Source organism: Crassostrea angulata, chromosome 5 (assembly GCF_025612915.1).
Source record: "Crassostrea angulata isolate pt1a10 chromosome 5, ASM2561291v2, whole genome shotgun sequence".
NCBI lineage: Eukaryota > Metazoa > Mollusca > Bivalvia > Ostreida > Ostreidae > Magallana > Magallana angulata.
In genome coordinates this window covers 19656846-19676186 of record NC_069115.1, presented here as the reverse complement: position 1 = coordinate 19676186, position 19341 = coordinate 19656846, and the positions used below count along the sequence as shown (strand labels likewise).

Genomic DNA, 19341 nt, shown 5'->3' with positions numbered 1-19341 from the left:
ATTATTAGCGATAATTGCAGAAAAAAAGTTTACTTAAGGTCAAGATCTTGTAAATATAAAAGATGCGCATGCCTACAGGTTTATGAAATTCAGGATATATATGCGTGTTATAAAATTCTTTAATATATAATGCTGTATTACTATAACAATAGCTGTGTTTGATAGGATGAACCGGGGTTGAAATATTTTGCGTAGTACACATATAACTTCAATTTTCCTGTTCAGTTTCTATTTCTTACTTCCAATTTTTCACTTGGTCTAAAAAAGTGGGGGAGGGGGCAAATTCATTTTTTAATATGTAAATTTAGAAAAATCTCTGCTGCGAGAATAAGTGGGGAGGGGGGGGGGGGGCAAAAATTGCTTATTACCACAGCGGTTTCAGCAGGCCTACAATCGATCGAAATTAAATATCAGATCGTGAGATGAGAATTTGATCAAAGGGAGATAACTCAATAATATGAAATAAAGATTTGGAGTGAAACAGAGAAGGGGGGGCCGGGGGGGGTAAGCTTTTTTGCATAGTTAGATATAAGGAATAAGGAATCATTTTTTGAGTATTGTGAGGTGATAATTTCGGTCGGGGCGTGATCAAATCCAATAAAGCCCGAAGTGCTAAAATGTTATATTTGATCATGCCCCGACCGAAATTATCACCTCATAATATTCAAAGAATGATTCCTTATTACTTATATTTATATAATTTTAAGCCATCGTACGATTAAATATTTAAATATGAATAAGCAAACCCCGCTGGCGCCTCAATTTGGCGTCATTTGTATTAGGGGTTATAAAGTACAAAGTCGATACGTAGTGTTATCACAGTCAAACACACTGGAAAATGTAAATATATAACCATAACCCTTTTTTATACTTTTTATTTAGCTTGTCAAGGTTTCTGATAAGTCAACCCCACCCCACCCCCCCCCCCAGCTTAAAATTTCCTTCCGACGCCACCGATATATATAAATACTCTTTGCTGGACAGACATCAAACTAGTACACTGGTACCCATAGGAAGTACATGTAGTCTACTGACTGGGTCAAGGGTCAAATTACAATGTACTTTAGACATGGCCCATATGACCTGCAAGTTTTCCATGTTCATTAAATATCTTTAGAATCTATTTTATCTCGCAACACATTAAACTTAAATCAATGGTAATTTAACCACTCTTGAAATTGACTTGAATACTATCATAAAAATTATATGTACTAGAGATCTAACGAAATGCAATGTTGTAATACATGTATTTTTCTTTAGTTATGAACACGCATAAAGGACACAAGAACTTTTAAAGAGTAGTCTGTGCATGTCTAGCCAATTCATATTATATTGATTCTTAATTCTTAAATAAGTGTCAAAAGATTGCATCTAATATAATATTAATATTTATCAGTTCTAATATATACATGTAGATCCCTAGGCATTCAAAAATGTAAAAAAAAAATATTTCCAGAGATAAGATATATTCTACTTCTTGAACACATGTTGAATAATTATATTTTATTTCATTTCTTTTTAATACATGTAAAGTATGTAAAATATAGAAACATACAGTAATCATATGCATATATACATAACTGATATACAGTCTCTCAATGTTTACATTCTTCATAGTTTGATGAAACATACAACAAACACACTTTTGTTACTTCTGATATATATAAACAGTTTATTGATATTTAAAACATTTTACAAATCTAATCAGTTAATAATTATCTACATTGTTATTTGATGTTCACTTTGTTGACATGTGACATTGTGATCACAGTTTGTTTACATGTAATATTGGATTTTCTTCACTTTACCAGTTTTCCATTCAGCCACAAAGACGTTGTTTCTGGTGTCGACACATAAACCTGATGAAATCTGTAAATGACAGTTGTCTATGTAGCGGAGGAACTGTCCGTCCTGATCCAGGATGTGGATACGGTGGTTGTTATGGTCTGTTGTCAGGATCCGACCCTGGCTGTCTGTAGTGATGCCGGCTGGATAAAATGATTCCTTGGTAGTAGAGGGAGTACCAGTGTAGGTAAACCGGAGTTTCCCGGCCTGATTGACTACCACTACTGCACTGGCACTATAGTCAGCTACACAGATATCTAGGTTCTTGTTCTCACTGATGTATTTAGGGTAAGTATCAGATGAATAGAGAGGTTGACCAATATCATTGTATTGAATCGTTTGTTTCTCTGTGGAGCCAGAATAACGCACAACTTTCGATTGTTTCTTATCATCAGTGATCATGACAACCAGGAGGCCACAAGAGGAGGTACTACAGACATAGAGAGGTCTCCACCCCTGTAGTCTGATCACTGTCTGTATCTGTGTATTCTTCACTATGTTCACAGTTCTATCACTGACATCAGTATAAACTAGCTCACCACTCTGTGTCACTGCTGTGTCAGATGGTATCTTCCCTGACTTGGTTTGGATTGACTTCACTAGTTTACTGTGGAGGTTGTAGAGTTTCATCATGTTGTCCATGCCACTCGTCCACAGTTCATCATCACTCAGACAGGACACACTGAGTAATTTATTAGATTGTCCATACTCTGTGTGTATATCTGTGATGATCCGTGGTACATCAATGAACGGTCTGTCAATGGGAGAGGACTCAGCACCAGGAGAATCCATTGTGTAGCCATGTTCTTCTGTTTTGATGGATAACGCTGACAGAGAACCAATCTGCTGATAAATCTGTTCTTTGTTAATCTTCTGAGGGGTGAATCTTGGTAAGGAAACTGTGAGTTTAGGAGGCAATCTTCTGAATTCAGTATTCCTTGAGTTGTAGGCAGAGACAAGGCTGACATCATTGGAGTTCAGTAATTTCTTCAGATCAGCGATGCACTTTGTAATTTCAGAAATACTGTGTTTGATTTCATTTTCCTGCTTATCAAGGACAACCAGGTGTTTGGATTCCATTTCATCCACGTCAGATTTCAGTTTTTGGATGGCAATGTCTATTTCTCTGTGCAAGTCTTCTCCATGTTTGTGTAAAGCTGTTGTTAATTTCTTGGAGTTTTTTTGCAGATCAGCTTTCTGAACTGGGATATTAGATACAATCTCGTGGTATTTAGGATAAATCAATTTCTCTAATTCTTGTAAATCTCTCTGTAATACTTCTTTCTTGGTTTCAAGACTTTTAAAAATTTCAATTGCTTTGTGTCCTGAATGTTCACCAGAGGAGATACACTGCAAACAAATAGGAATGTTACATTGTTCGCAATAAAGTTCACATAATTTTCTGGAATGTTTTGAACATTCAGGTGCGAATCCCCGCTTTTTGAATGTTACCACTTTGTGTTCTTTGGATTCATCAGAGAGATGTTCCCCCACACAGGCTTTACACAGATGTATATGACAAATGTCACAGTACATATGGGGGGCCCGCGGTCTCACAGAGATGACAACGTAACACATCCTGGGCCCAAGTACGGGGGTACATGGTCAGACACCTTAATAGATTTGTTCAGAGAATGCTGAAAAAAAATCATAAAATCAACTAAAATAAGGTTTTGAATAAGTACATTAACCAAATTATTGTAAAGCTCCCAGTAAAAAAAACTAGGTGAGGATTAGCAAGTGCAAGTAAACTAGTTTTCGTTCTTTATTATGACCTTTAAATAATTAATATAAATACTTCGCTCATTTTGACTTCTATAAGCAATTACAAATAAAACAAGACATTTGTCTGATAAAGTCAACTAATTCTTATTATATATAACTCGTTAAACTCGTTAAACACAGGTCATTTGTTTATAAACAAATCACAAACCTTCTCTCTCCAACATGGCGACTCAGGTATTTTACTTCCTGGTCTGGCCGCTATGGCTTTGGTATGCGCTCCGTCTAGACACGTGATAAAATGCAGTGGTGGATATGAGGGAGCGTCTATCTATGGAGGTTTCCGTGCATTTCTTACACAGACAATAATCACTCCCTCTACTGAAAGAAAATAAAATATCGTTTAATTTGTTTTTTTTCCATGTAGACTCTATATCCTTTTACCTGTTTTACAGGTATCTACGGTAGGAGTACACAGATGCTATATCTTATTTGGGGGGGGGGGGGGGGTTTGCAACTCAATGATAATTCACATTTTTTGCATGCTTAATAAAAACAAATTTTACGAGAAAAAGTTTAGGCAGGCCCCCGCTGTTGCCTCTCTAATGCTACGTCAGTCGTGTCTAAAACAGTATGCAGTATGTAAAATTCTTATGTACAGTGTGTTTATTTATTCATTTTTTCTTTTAAAATTGACGTAATAATTAAACAACTGGGAAGTTGGGATTTTATTACAGTATGGAGAGTCTAGAAACTTCCATAGATAATTGTTAGTATTATTCAGTAAGAGCTTACAAATAATAATTCTAAACAATGCATCTCAGAAAAAAAAATGTTGGTTAAAGGACTGGAAAACTTGCGTCTGAAACGCAGGCACGTTAGCGCTTAACCCACCCCCCCTTCCCCAGCCGACATTTTTTGGTAAATTAACATGCGCGGATCTACAAAGGCGGAGGGTTTGGAGATTCGGACCACCCCCCCCCCCCCATCCACCATCGTTTGTAAATCAAAATATATATATGCATAGTAAAATTACCCAAAATATGGGTAATTTTACTATGTGTTTATTCAAATAATGAACGAAGTACTTAATGATCCAGCTCATGCGTGAAATCAGAATTTTTTTCCAGGGGGAGGGTCCGACAATTTCTTGAGTTTGCCGTTTGCCCGGGCAGGGGGTTTGAAGGGGGGGATGGGGGTTTGAGGGGGGGGGGGGGGCTGAGGCATATTTTTGATAATTTTACAATATAAATCTAAAGAAATTTAAATATTGCAGGGAACGGGGGGAGGGGGGGGGGAGTCTGGGTGGCATATTTGGAAACTTGCTTGTTCATCACGTGGAATAGTAAGATAATTAAATAAAAGAGATAGGCGAAATTAAAAATGGAGAGAAAAAAACTGTGTTTGGATAGAAAAACAATAAATTTGAAACAAGAATCATTGATATCACCATAACAAACACGTAGCTTCGATTTTGGAAGAGAACCTTGTATATGTATTTAAATATTCTCCGAAAAAGTTTTTTTTTTTCTTTTTTTTTTCTTTTTTTTTGGGGGGGGGATACATTATATTAAAAGAAAATGTGTTGGCGACCCCCCCCCCAAAAAAAAAAAACAAATTGCTACGGGCTTGTATTAAAATCTTACGACAGTCGAAGTAATCATGGTAGCAACTATGCGGATAAAATCTATCGAACAGACATTTTAATTGATGATTAATTGTCTTTCTTGATTTAAGGTGCCTCACTACACCTTGAAATAGTTTCTCAAATCAGCAGACAATTTCTTGATTATGATATGAAGCATGATTGATAAGAAGTATATATATCAAATAGACGAAAAAAAATGTGCAATTTTAGATAAAAAATGATATCTTCAAAAAATGTCATTCAGTAAAAATAAACAAAAGCCTCAGGTGGATTCGAACTCATGACCTGCGGTTCATAAGCCCGATACACACCTGAATCGATTGATACAAACATTTAAATCGCCATCTTGTGACGTAGTGTCTTAAAGGTATAAGTCTCGGTGTAGTGAAGTACCTTAATTCGCAGTAAATACAATGTGTCAACAGCATTTGAACCGATTTCAACAAAGCATACGTTTCCGCAAGTTAAATGTTTTTAGGTTTGTGTAATTGTAAATAAACACCATAGCTTCTTTAATTAAATTAAAAAGAGATCACTTGGTAGGTAATAGGAATAGGTGATTTTTTTTTTCAAATGGTCCTTTTTAAAACTATTTTGCCAGCATCAACCTTATTTGCAGATCATTGAACTTGATTCTGATTATATCGTGTGTAACTATACATCGTAGCTTGAAACATGGGCGCGGATTTAAAGGATGAAAGTTCGGGGTGGGTGGGGGGAGGGTACTAAACATTCTGCCTGCTACCGGGAATTTCAAATTTGTTCAAAATTTATCTGTGAAAAATACATATACTCAGTATTGACCCAGCACACCCTTCTCAAGGAAACAAGGATACTCTTATAAGTAGTTTTAACTTTTTGATCAGGATAAAACCTATACATTGTAGTATATACAGGTATATGTGTACTTGGAGTACATTATGCATTGTGTATATCAACATTATATCAGAGACGATTTATTAATGAAATCACACACGGTATTCTGCTGGATTAAGCCTAAACATGTACTTGTAATTACTAACTTCCAGTTCACTTTCCCATATTTTAGATACATGAATGAAATCCCGAAGGAAGCTCTTTAAAAACCCCAGACCAACTGTGAACGGAATACCACATAATTTATTACTGCTAGAGTAAACATTTCTTATACCTAATTTTGTACATTTTTGCACACAAACCTTTTACATGACTGTATGTAAGTTTATATAGAATACAAACCAACATTACAAACTCAGCTTTATTTTAAGCGATTTTTTCTATTTGCGAAAAAAGTAAAAATCTCATGTACACTAAATTAAAAGAGCGGCACCCACCTACCATCCCCCCCCCCTCCCACTAATTCCCCCCCCCCAAAAAAAAAGTAATAATCAATTTTATTAAATTCACCTAGTAAACTTAAGATAGGCCTCGGACTCCCCCCCCCCCCCCCAACCTCATCCCCCGTGCAATCACACATATCCATTGGACCCCTCCCCCCTCCCCCCAGTGAAAACAAATTCTGGATCTGGTTCCGTGCATGCATCCTATTGTTAAATACACATGTAATATATAGCTACATGTATTTTTGTTTACTGTTATAATATGGGATGATTGAAATTCAACGTAAATATATAAGCGCATTAGTGCCCGTGATTCTAATGTTGTGCATGGCCGCGACTCGAACCCTTAACCACATTCATAAACAAAAGAATGCTATTCCGTCCTCCAAATGCACGTGCCGTGCCTAGTTCAGTCGTACAATAGAGTTATAGATTTTTACATCATACTGTGCGATGTTTCTAACATCATGTTAATTACATAAATATCTATTATTAATCTAATAACTTATATACATTGACAGACAGATTTATATTGTCTTCGATCAGTTGCTGTCAATATCGTCATAATTTTTAAATATATATATATATATATATATATATATATATATATATATATATATATATATATATATATATATATATATATATATATATATATATATATATAATAAATTTACAACTCATTAAAATTTCGCATATATATATCTTTCAAAATAACAATGCGTATGTTTTTAATTAATCGTTAGCATGCGTAAAGATTTATTACAATGCCTTACTAATTACTTTCTCCGTAAAACACCTATTAACTAGCCAAAAAGATTAAATACACCAGATCTCTTAATTGTAAATTAAACCGAACCAAGATGCGGTATTAGGTTGGACACTCTATCAATTGATGAAAGGGGGATAACTCAATTCAATTCAATTCAGTTCAGTTTATTCACTCAAACCAAGAAATGGTACATGAGGTCAGTCATTATATATACAGTTCACAAGTCAGAGATGCATTTTATAAATGCAAAGATAATTAGTAAATAAATATTGAATAATTATAAATATACAATATAAACAATGAAAATAGGATGAAGTAGAATTATGGAAGACAGACTATTATATCAGACTGAATATTTTGATAATAAAATAACATAATTTTGTTCAGATTTTTTTTTTACATTAGTACGAGTACAAGACATAAATTTCACAAATGCTATGTCAAAATTATAAAGTCAAATATCAAGTTGTAAGCAAGATACAGAGTTCCTAATTCTTTGTTTTGTAAACAAAGCTCAAATATTGTCATTTTTACATGTGTGTTATAGTGGTGTAAATTTCAATCAAATGCATCTTTCTTATGTTGATAAAAGTATTTTATAAAGATATTGAATTAGTTTAAATTGTTTTTACATGTCATTTTGTCTAAGAAATGGCAATTCTCAACATTACATTTTTCGTAAACAACTATGAGACTCGAGCTTTGTTTCCATAACAATCAATTCTTACATCTGTATCTCGCTTGTACTTTAACTTAACATTCTATATTTTGGTCAATAATTTAAAATGCACCAGTAAACCCTTTTATACATAAAAAATAAAAATAAAATTTTTGATCTTAAATCACGTCCAAGTCTTTTTAAGTACCATGCAGATAAATGAAAATTATATTTTAAAAAATATTTAAGACACAATTCGATTTTTAAAATCTATTTTGCATCATTCCAACATAAAGCAGACATTTCAACAATTCCTCTCTTTCCTCTCTCTTAAAGGTCATATGAAACGATATCCTGACCATATTGAGTTATATACGGGAATGAGTTCATAAGTGCCTATTTAATAAGACTGACATTGTTTTTTGGATATTTTATGCAAAATGTGAGCGCCACAGTCGATCCAAATTACTTAATCGGGAAAAGGAACATTGACTTACGCGGCTTACCTCCCTTGCTTATGACGTCAGTAAGACCCAATCGCCTTATAAAGCTATGTTGTGAATACAAATATCCATGTCATTTTGCAGCATTTTAAAAGAAAAAAAAATACTATTTTATATAAAAACTTGTATAATTATACAATAATCAACCACGTCAGTATTTTTTCTCTCAAGAAATGAAATCGTGTGCGTTTTTATTTACATGTAATAGCGTGTACATAATGATATTCAGTTTCGAGACTGCAGGGAGAATAAATGATTTTCTTCATAGATCCACATGCAAGTATAATATAATTTTAATTTAAGCATATTTATATGTTTTATTTTGATCTTTTTAATGAAATTGACAAATTCAAAAATAAGTCTGATCGTTTTTTCCCATTTGCACGTCCATGCAATTCATTAAGATTTTTTTTCTAAACAACTTGTAGGCCTCATTGTGCCTCATTCGCTTCACGATTATATTGTTTGTTTCACTTTCAAATTCACAAATATGTTACCATTTAATTATTTTTAGTCTAAGAGAAATTTCTTCAAATGTTTTGTTTTTGAAACGTGTACTTGAATGTGCGGTGTTTTGATTTTAAAACGTGTATGTGCGGTGTTTACTCACAGATCCCTTTTATCTCACTTTCTTCCGCAATGTTTTCTTTCGTTTTTTTTTTATCATTATTGATGCTTGTTCTTAATAAAATCTGTTGATTATCTTCACATTCGTTCACAACTATTTTTATCAAACAACCGATTTATTGTACCGATACATTTCTAAATCCTTAAATGACATATTTCCGCGATCTAATTTAATAAAACGTTAATACACGTGTACACAAAGTATTTTCTAAAGATATTGCTACATGTTTATATCAATAAGTCAGAAATTTATATTATTTCGAAATAAAATTTAAGAATAATTTTGCGGCATTTTATAGCAGCTCTTAAATACAACCTATGTACACAATGCCTCAAACATTTTCATTGGCCTGCCTTATATACTTTTTTATGTGACAAAATAAATCAAATCAATTTAAATGCTTTAATTCCCTTTAAATGTAGCTCAATCATTATACGTACCGAAGAAGAAAAGGATGTTTCTATTTCAAAAGGATAAGGATAATTCATTAATCAGCTGTAAATGTTGGAGCATTTCTTTCGTTAAATTTCCACTCCAGTACGGGATCTTCATCATGATTTTACTTTTGTGAGAAGCTGATATTAGATTTATTCATTAACGACCAATTAAAACTAAGTCATCTGTAGGCTACTACGAAATCAAATGATCTCATTTGAAAAGAAAGACACGTTCATATATGCAAAAATTACTAAAATTTAATCAATAAACTACTGTAAAATTACACTAGTTTTAATGCATTGTTTACATCGGTGGGTCTTTGTGACGTCATAAATCCACAAAATCAAGAACGATAAGCGGGCAAGAATTTTTTCAGGTGCTCAGTTTTCACGGTTATTTCTCAGTAATGCAAAAGCAAAAAAATCTTGCATCATGTATTTTAACATTTGTTTATACCAAGCTTTATATTCATGAAAGAAAATCATAGTGTTAAAAATCGTTTCATATGACCTTTAAGATAGTTCATCTGTTTTCTGTAGTAAAACCGAGGGTTTTCCACCAGTCCCTCAAAATGTACAGGTCCCCTTCCATCCGATGTTTTCAACATTTCCTTAGTTGTTTCATTTACAATAAGAAGAGTAAACCGGACCTGTAAAAGAAATAAAATGGCACCGTTTAGTGTATGAGTTATTATTATTATTGTAAAGCTTGCAATCAGGAGGCGGGTATTGTTCAATTTCAATTATTGTGTCATAAAGATATTAGATAAAGCATTTGAACCAAAGAATGACAATGCAAATGTACATGTAAGGGAGGGCCATGACAATATAATTTCTAGTTCATCGGACATCTGATGAAAAAAAGTACAAGCAGGTGAGCAATTCAATAATAAAACTATTATTTTTTAGGCAAAATTTTTAGGTGGCACATAAATAAATTTGTGTGGCCAAATCTTTTTTTTCTACTTGTTTCTGATTAATAAATCAAATCGATTTAAAATAGGAAAAATAGTGTGGAAATAGTATGGAATACAGTCCTGTAGGGGGGAAATTAAAAATTTAAATATTTTGAGAATAGATGTTTTCATGTTACAACATTTAGTTATTAAAAAATGAATAGCGTATGCAAACCAGCAAGGGTAATATTGCAAATTGTCTCTCCAATGCTTGCCTTAGCTTTCTCCCACCAACAATTGTTTTCTCTGGGAAACAATTCAATTTTATTTCGTCATTTTAAAAAGTACAATGAAAATGATATAGCATTGTCTTACGTGTGTTTTATCAACAGCCACCCCAAGAACAGCCATTGCTGAGACTGATTTTTCCATATGAACAAAGAGATCCCATATATGTGGAGCAAATTTTGAGTCGGGTATATTTGATATACTGGAGGTAGATGTATTCAGTGACCTGATCTTTTTCTTAGGATGGTCTAGCGTATTTTCTCCGGGTTCAATTTTCTTTACCTGCAAAAAAAAATAGAATTGACAAATATATTTACTGGCAAGTTTGAAGTAACAAAATACAGAATTGCTCATTCTAGTAAAAAAAATTCCATGCATAAAACAAGTGCATAATATGGCACTGTTCAATGTTATATACAATATATATAGATTATTACATGGCAATTTTTACATCGCATCCTATATTAGCCCGAGGTCGCTGATATATGACGACCAAGGAATTTTGCGCCAGATGTTTGTATGCCAGGTTGACGTCTACGTACTATTTGACTTCATACTCGGAGATCGAAGTTACACGACGCATACTGAACTCTACGTCATAATAGCTAATGGTTAACGAAAAGGGGTGTGATATAAAATCCGAAGACTGCCGAAGAGGGGTGTGTTACAATATTCATATCACATCCCTATCACACCCCTAGGGTTTATACCACACGGGTAGGCACATTTTCGGTATATTTTCTATAAGTATACGATATATAATACTCATGATGGGGAGATACATGTCTATAATTACAATACCTCACATATAACTAGAACAGGCCTTTTTCTACTGGGATCCGATGTAAAACATAACACATCAGGCTCAGAATGAACAACTTTACCATTGGTCAGGGATTTCTTGCTCTTCATAAATGGCGGCTAAATACATAGAAGAGAAAAAGAAATTTTTAATTTTATCTTCTTTATATCATGTTTATCAATATCTATAATTACTGTTTGCTAAATACTGAAAAGTCTTAAACAATTTATCCTTTTTTTTCAGATGTAGCTTTTTAGAATTTGCAATATTTACAATTTCAAAAGATTTATCATGTTTACACTGGCATGCAGACAAAATTTTGGTATTTTTGTTCTCAGTAAAATTTTTGACATTGCAATATTATAATATATGTCAAAAGTTGAAGATTATATCATCACAAAAATACTCTATAACTATTTATACAAGTCAATACTTGCATTTTTAAAAAAAACTGCAAACAATTTTTACTGGTTTGAGATACTCGACTAAATATTAGGTGTTTTTTATTGATTACCAGTAACTTTCTCACCCGGTTGATTTGATATCATAAGGAACTTTTGAAAAGTATGTTACTGTAACATCGTTATGTAATTAAAACAAAAAATTATAACATAAAATTTAACAAGAGGCCAATTGGCCTTAACGGTCACCTGAGTAGCATATATCCAATACACAAACTTGTCATGGAGTCTCATATATGCATCTAATTAATTAGGTTTCATACTGGAGTAGAAAAATTATAAATTTGTAATGACAACCACATTTAATTCAAAAAGAACTGTGAAACCTATAATGTTGGTGAAAAACTAAAAGATCTGGTCTACAAAATAATGAATTCAGTTTTCCTTTCAGGTGTGTGGGAGTAAAGAAGATAATTTTTTAACGTTATATGCATTAACATCTATACATCCATTTTGGCCCTGCCCTAGAGTCAAAACCCATACCCCAGGGGACATGAAAATTAAAATTTCAGTAGACGACTTCCTGGTAAACATAATTATTAGTCGGTTTTTTTTTTATACAGATGTGTGAGAATAGAGAAGAAGATTTTTAAACATTATATGCATTAACACTTTATTGCCATATCGGCCTCACCCTAGAGCCTGAACCCCTGACCCTGGGGCCATGAATTTCACAATTTAGGTAAAGGAGATTGTGGATATCATAACCATGTATTCAGTTTTTTGCCCACATGTGTGGGAGTAGAGAAGTAGATTTTTAAGATTTAAATCATTTTTACTATATGGCCATATTGGCCCCACCCTAGAGCATGAACACCTAACAAAAGGGTCATGAATTTCACAATTTTAGTAGAGAGCCTCATGGACATCATAATCTTGCATTTAGTTTTTAACAAATATATATGAGAGTAGAGAAGAAGATTTTCTAAGATTTAATACATTTTTACTATTTGGCCATATCGGCCTCACCCTAGAGCCTGAACCCCTGACCGAGGGGTCATGAATTTCACAATTAAGGTAGAGGGCTTCATGGACATCATAACCATGCATTTAGTTTTTAACAAATATATATGGGAGTAGAGAAGAAGATTTTCTAAGATTTAATACATTTTTACTATTTGGCCATATCGGCCCCACCCTAGAGCCTGAACCCCTGACCCAGGGGTCATGAATTTCACAATTTAGGTAGAGGGCTTCATGGACATCATAATCATGCATATAGTTTTTAACAAATATATATGATAGTAGAGAAGAAGATTTTCTAAGATTTGAAACATTTTTACTATATGGCCATATTGGCCCCACCCTAGAGCCTGAACCCCTGACCCAGGGATCATGAATTTCACAATTTAGGAAGAGGGCTTCATGGACATCATAATCATGCATTTAGTTTTTAACAAATATATATGGTAGTAGAGAAGAAGATTTTCTAATATTTAATACATTTTTACTATTTGGCCATATCGGCCTCACCCTAGAGCCTGAACCCCTGACCGAGGGGTCATGAATTTCACAATTAAGGTAGAGGGCTTCATGGACATCATAACCATGCATTCAGTTTTTTCCTCACATGTGTGGAAGTAAAGAAGAAGATTTTTGAAAATTTGGCTTTTTTTGCATATTTGGCCCCGCCCGTGGCACCCCAGGGGTGGTAGAGCCATAAATTTCACAATTTAGATTTTTCTTACCATAGAGATGCTTCACACCAAAAATGGTAACGATTGGCCTGGTAGTTTTCAAGAAAAAGTTAAAAATTGTAAAATTGTTAACGCACGACGCACAACGCACGACGACGGACGAAGACCAATTGCAATAGGTCACCTGAGTGACTCAGGTGACCTAAAAAGGTACTGAGCAAAAATACAAACTACCTAGTATAATATAGATGCCTCGAGTAATTTAACCTTCGAGCTTGTGACCGACAGCTACAACATTCGATATGGGAATTAACAAATTGCAAAATAAAGAAACCAATGAGATATGATAACAATTTACCATTCTTTTATAAATAAGTAAATTAATCTAAAAATTAATTTTTTAAACCCTATTCATGTTAATAACAGGAAAAAATACTGTTATCATACAGCGAACTGCGTAGAAGCGTTTAATAGGCGCTAACTCCAGAAAAGTTTAAGCGTAATGATTTGACTGACCTTTGTCCAATCAGGTCGTAGTAGGGCTGAGTTAAAACATTATTACCGCTCGTGACTTAATTTGAGAGAGAGAGAAAGAGAGAGAGAGAGAGAGTGTGTGTGTGTGTGTTTATGAAATAAATTATAGATGACGCAGATGAGCAAACTATCAATCAATAGTCATAAAGTGACAAATTCTTCAAATTCTGTTTATGTTACATATGTAATACATGTATGTGTTTTGAAATTCTTTCACCAGGGAACACCGATGTCTATGTAACTTTATAAATAATGTAAAACATTGAAAATTGTGCGAATACTTAAGAAACTGCTTTACATTATAAGTAATACTGGTAGCATTCTAATCAAAATATACCGAATCTTCTTGGAATAAAACAGGTTGTAACATTACTTGGTATAAACATTTTCTTCATGGTTACTCAATGTGAAACATTCTTTAGACAAATTTGTTCGCCATTTTTTTTATTTTCCCACAAAGCATCTGCCTGCTTTGCCTTTCCGTTTCACTATGTCTATATTCATAACTAATCATTCGTTCGCATTTCCAAATATTTAATACCCATACTCTCGAACTCCATGCCAGGTAATTAAGTTGGTTAGTTATGCCATTCTTGTACAGTGGCGTCATAAGCAAATTGAAAGGGGGGTGACTAATCATCAGAAATCTTGACAAACAACAAACAAGTGAAAAGCTGTCAATGTGACAGCAAACCAGGTTTTCTCTTACGTGAACTGTATCCATAATCCATGTCAACCCTGAATTGATAAACACTACCTACTGTATCCAGTGAAATAGAGTACCCTATATGCAATATTTTGCCAAAAAATGACAAAGTTCAAAAGCTGGTATTTTTTCATAAATTATCAGAAATCATAATCCTAGCAATATGGATGGCTCTAATATATGTACAATTAATCTGCAAAAGAACAACTTCCTATCTTGAAAACTGTGGGAGGAGTTATCCGTACGATAAGGGTACCCTTTGTGCAATATTTTGCCCAAAAATGATTTTGTTCAAAAGCTGGTATTTTTTTTTTTCATAAATTATCAGAAATCAGCGTATAGCTCCAAAAAGTTTTACCTACCAAAAAAAATAATCCCAAAATCATGAAATTCCTAATCCGTATTTCCTACTTTCCACCGAAAATTGAGGGGGGGGGGGGGGCAGCTTCCTGATACTTCAAAATTTTAAGATAAAATATTGTATCTTACGGCGAGAAAAAGTAGAGGGGCTGGCCCTCCCTGGTGCTATGTGCCTGATGGTTTGGTCTAAATTTGCAAAAAAAAGTGGGTTTAGTCCCCCACCCCCACCCCCCCAGTTCAGACGCCTATGTTGTACATGTATGAAGACACTGTTGTAAACAGCCCAAAAAAATTTCACAATCGTTCTATAAAATGCTTTAAAGTTAGACCAATAAAGGATAAACATGTAATATAAAGATCTTAATTAATTTGTTTGCCAGTTTATAACTAATGATGATTTCCTCATCGGCAACACCTATAATTACTCAAATAATTTTTCTCTCTTCTCTCTCTCTCTCTCTCTCATTCAAGTCACGAGCGGCAATGTTTGAACTCTGCCGAGCTTCAATCTTACTGGACAAATGTCAGTTAAAACATTACGTAGAAACTTTTCTAGAGTTAACGCCTATTAAACACTTCTACTTAGTTTGCTATATACCTCTCTGTTTATTAAAAGCAAAAAGTTGAATTTCTTGATCATTAAGAACATTGAAAAAATTACATGTACTAGTATTATTATACCAGCTGTTTCAAAATCCACTCATTTACTTACATAGTCGTTATTCCAAATATGTAGACAAACAGGATCTGATACTGTTAGTCTTCAATATCGTTGTCGTCTTCCATGTTTTCAATTACATGTTACGTCAATGTAAACTGAAACCTACAAACTTCAAATATAAAGCATGTGATAATAAGGATAGTCCCTAAAAAATTCAAACCAAATACAGTAAATTTATGTTTTAAAAATAAAATTTGGCTGTATTTTCTTTTTAAAATTAGCAATATTGTTGTTAAATACATGTAGCTTCTGCTAGATTGAGTACATGTTTTTTACTTGATAACTTAGGTTCACGCTTACTCAAACATAACATTTTACAACAAAGTAAGCTTTTGTCAGCATACAGATTCCCCATCCTTTCTTAGTTTTTCTTTTACTAAGATTTAAAATTTAGGGATGTAAACAACACAATAATTCAAAAAGACACCTGATATATATATATATATATATATATATATATATATATATATATATATATATATATATATATATATATATATATATATATATATATATATATATATATATATATATATATATATATCCATTACCCCGGGGCTGAGTCCAATGACCAGATACAGGAGGTAGGAGGCAGCATCACTGGGTACAAGAAGGTTCAATTGTAGGTGGCAGCATCACCCACGGCCTGCTTGACCCAAGTTAGGTTCTCGGGGGTGGTTCCATAGCCCAGGCGGTACTGTTTACTGAGGGTCAGTGCCCATGGTATTGACCGTCAGCTCATACTAAGAGCTCGAGGTGGAGACAGTCTCTTGTGAGTGGACCTATTCATTCAAATAAATAATTGTACATGTAAAAAAAATAGTTAAGTATAATATTGATTTATGCCTTGAACCCCCCCCCCCCCCCGAAAAAAAATGAAATAAATAAATATGATCACTTGACCCTCAATGGAAAAATTATCTGGATCAATGCATGTTTGGATACCTGAAACCCCCTCTGAATACAACAGCCTTTGGGGGGGGGGGGGGGGTACTGTGCAAAATACATGTAACATTGTAGCATATTGCTTACAGGTGTTTCTTTTATCATTAACAATGATTACTCATAGACCACCATATCCATATGAATCAATTATGCACATCCATGGACTGAGGTATTTTATTACGTGGTATATATACTAGCTAGTACTCTACTACACGTACTCTGTACACTGTGTGTGTATGTGTCATCTGTGTGTATTGGACTGTTGGTCACGATTTAATCATTGGACAATGGAAGACAGAGGGGCCATGATGATGCATGGCTGGTTAAGAGAATTAACACTCTGTGTTTTGTAGCCCCAACATATTCATTGCTTTAAATGAACAGAAACATCAACAGTACATGTTTCTAGCAAATGAGTCCATGCAGATAATAATATGGCATGCACGTATAGTCAAGTATTATATTAGATAGAGCTTGTTATTCTCCATTTAACACGTACTGTACATGACACACCTGTCTTATACAACAATGTTATCCGTGGATAAGCCATTTGCCAGCTTTGAAATATAATATGTTCCATACTATGTAGATATTAGATAATCTATTGCTTGCATATGATGCTTTATCTTTAAGATACAGTAATTCCTAATAGCACTGGGTATGTCTGATGTTTTCTAGAAGCACAATGTGCCCTCTATTATGTCCATAGTGAAGGTTACAGTCATGAAGCAAATTCAATTATATACTTGTACATTTGTACAAATAAACATGTTAATGTTAATAATACATATTGAATATACAATGTGTATTTTTCAAATGTCAATAGTTACATCTTTCAAAAAAATTGTTACATAAACCAATTTTGATTTCTGAATGATTAACAATTTATCCCTGTAATCATGGTAATTCACTAATCATATTCACAATCATGGCAAATTTGAACTTCAACATACATTATCTACATAATAATACAACAATAATTAAGTACTGATTTCAGATAAGATTGCACACTAACCATGCTAACAGATGAACGAAATCAGCATTCTCCTGCATGACCTCAGACTTTAATTTGATCCTTTATCAACCAGCTTCATTACAGCTGATTTTAAATTTCAAGTTACAAAATAATATATGATTATTTTAAAACAAATCATGAAGCAATTTACTCAGTTTGTCTTTGTGTGATTTTAACCCATGTCTGACATGTAATATAAACATGATAAATGTACATGTCAAGAAACTCAAAATATGCAAAGTGACCTGCTTAACCTTTGACAGGAAATGACCTTTTTAACCCTATGATCATGATAATGAACACCAGCAATATTGCATTTTTGTTGATGACTTACTTGGTCAAAAGGAGAAATTTGAACTCCTGCAACAGCTCAAATTCATATTGACTACCAAACATACATATTTACAAAACTAAAAATAACCCATTCAACCATTATATAAAAATGAACTTTTGATGCATTTATGACAATTGCTATATTAATGCATTTTTATTTTTAAGCATGTTTAAGAGAAACTGACCAGCATACAAGTACACCTCTTAAATTAACATGCATTGGAGATAAGGATAGTGATCAAAACCTGTGGTTGCTGTTTCATTTACATGCATTCAATGGTAAGGACGACTTGGTGAGTTTTCAGTGGGTTTTCTTTTCTCTTTCTAGTGTGCAAGTAAAGATACCTGATTTAAGTGCATGGTATTCATATGTTATGAACAATCAATAATATTTTTGTTCACATTGTAAATCACATCGTAGCAAACGTTTTCTTAGTTATTAGTAAGCACATATACAAAACTGTAATTTTTTTTTAGACTTGAAGGCTGACATATGTGGTGTGTGACTGTATGTGTTGTTGGAAAGGGGGGGGGGGGGTGTCAGATCTATTTCTTTACGAAAGAGTAACTGATTAAGATACTTAAAACAAAGATGCATTTTACAGCACAAATAATGCACAGGTTTTCAACTCATTACAACTGACGTTCAATTCATCTATCAATTTGTTACCTGTATTTTGAAAAGATGTTTTATACAAACAATCTGTCTATAATCGACCAACTCAATAAAAACGTTAACTTACCAAAGATATAAAAACAGCTAACGTCACACATATCGCCGAATAAAACATGTGGCTATGTCCTTCTCACTAATAACAAACAAATAAGTTTCTCATGAGTAATATTTTTTGGAGCCTCTCCCAACAACTTAAATGAACTTTGTGCGAAAAAAAATATTGTATGACGATCTCGATGTTTTTTTGTTTTCTGAACCCGACTACTATATAAACGGGTTGTGTGTTATGTGTTGGGGGGGGGGGGGGTAGTTATGTTGATTTGAATCGGTAACTTAAAATATTTTTTTTTATATTTTTATCTCATTTTAAAAGCAATTTATTTTTATGCAATCCATATTTTAACAAGTGAAAATTGCAATTCATTTTAGTTATTC

General features: G+C 33.5%; 2 protein-coding genes across 3 annotated transcripts; both read right to left on the bottom strand.

The window, feature by feature from the left end:
• Nucleotides 1-1488: 1488 nt before the first annotated feature.
• Nucleotides 1489-19100, bottom strand: LOC128183261 (uncharacterized). 2 transcript variants are annotated; one of them, XM_052852208.1, is made up of 3 exons: nucleotides 18974-19090; nucleotides 3779-3948; nucleotides 1489-3482 (listed from the first exon to the last, which is right to left on the bottom strand). In XM_052852208.1, the coding sequence occupies exon 3, from the start codon at nucleotides 3421-3423 to the stop codon at nucleotides 1777-1779; it is 1647 nt and encodes a 548-aa protein (XP_052708168.1). In that variant the 5' UTR covers nucleotides 3424-3482; nucleotides 3779-3948; nucleotides 18974-19090; the 3' UTR covers nucleotides 1489-1776. The 2 variants fall into 2 exon arrangements, 1 of the variants encoding a protein (XP_052708168.1); XR_008243565.1 differs by lacking the exons at nucleotides 1489-3482; nucleotides 3779-3948 and adding exons at nucleotides 15934-16046; nucleotides 16489-16719 and having other exon boundaries at nucleotides 18974-19100.
• Nucleotides 7455-11628, bottom strand: LOC128183272 (uncharacterized). The gene is made up of 4 exons (XM_052852219.1): nucleotides 11518-11628; nucleotides 10804-10998; nucleotides 10044-10182; nucleotides 7455-8293 (listed from the first exon to the last, which is right to left on the bottom strand). Exons 1-4 carry the CDS (start codon nucleotides 11626-11628, stop codon nucleotides 8235-8237), a joined length of 504 nt encoding a protein of 167 aa, XP_052708179.1. The 3' UTR covers nucleotides 7455-8234.
• Nucleotides 19101-19341: the final 241 nt, after the last annotated feature.

Excerpts from the sequence above, each read along its gene's own strand:
- LOC128183272 (XM_052852219.1), bottom strand. The coding sequence starts at position 11,628 with ATGAAGAGCAAGAAATCCCTGACCAATGGTAAAGTTGTTCATTCTGAG. Across the intron at positions 10,999-11,517 it reads CTGTTCTAGTTATATGTGAG|GTAAAGAAAATTGAACCCGG; the intron begins GTATTGTAATTA and ends TTTTTTTTGCAG. Across the intron at positions 8,294-10,043 it reads ACAGATGAACTATCTTAAAG|AGAGAGGAAAGAGAGGAATT; the intron begins GTCATATGAAAC and ends ATGACCTTTAAG.
- LOC128183261 (XM_052852208.1), bottom strand. The coding sequence starts at position 3,423 with ATGTGTTACGTTGTCATCTCTGTGAGACCGCGGGCCCCCCATATGTAC.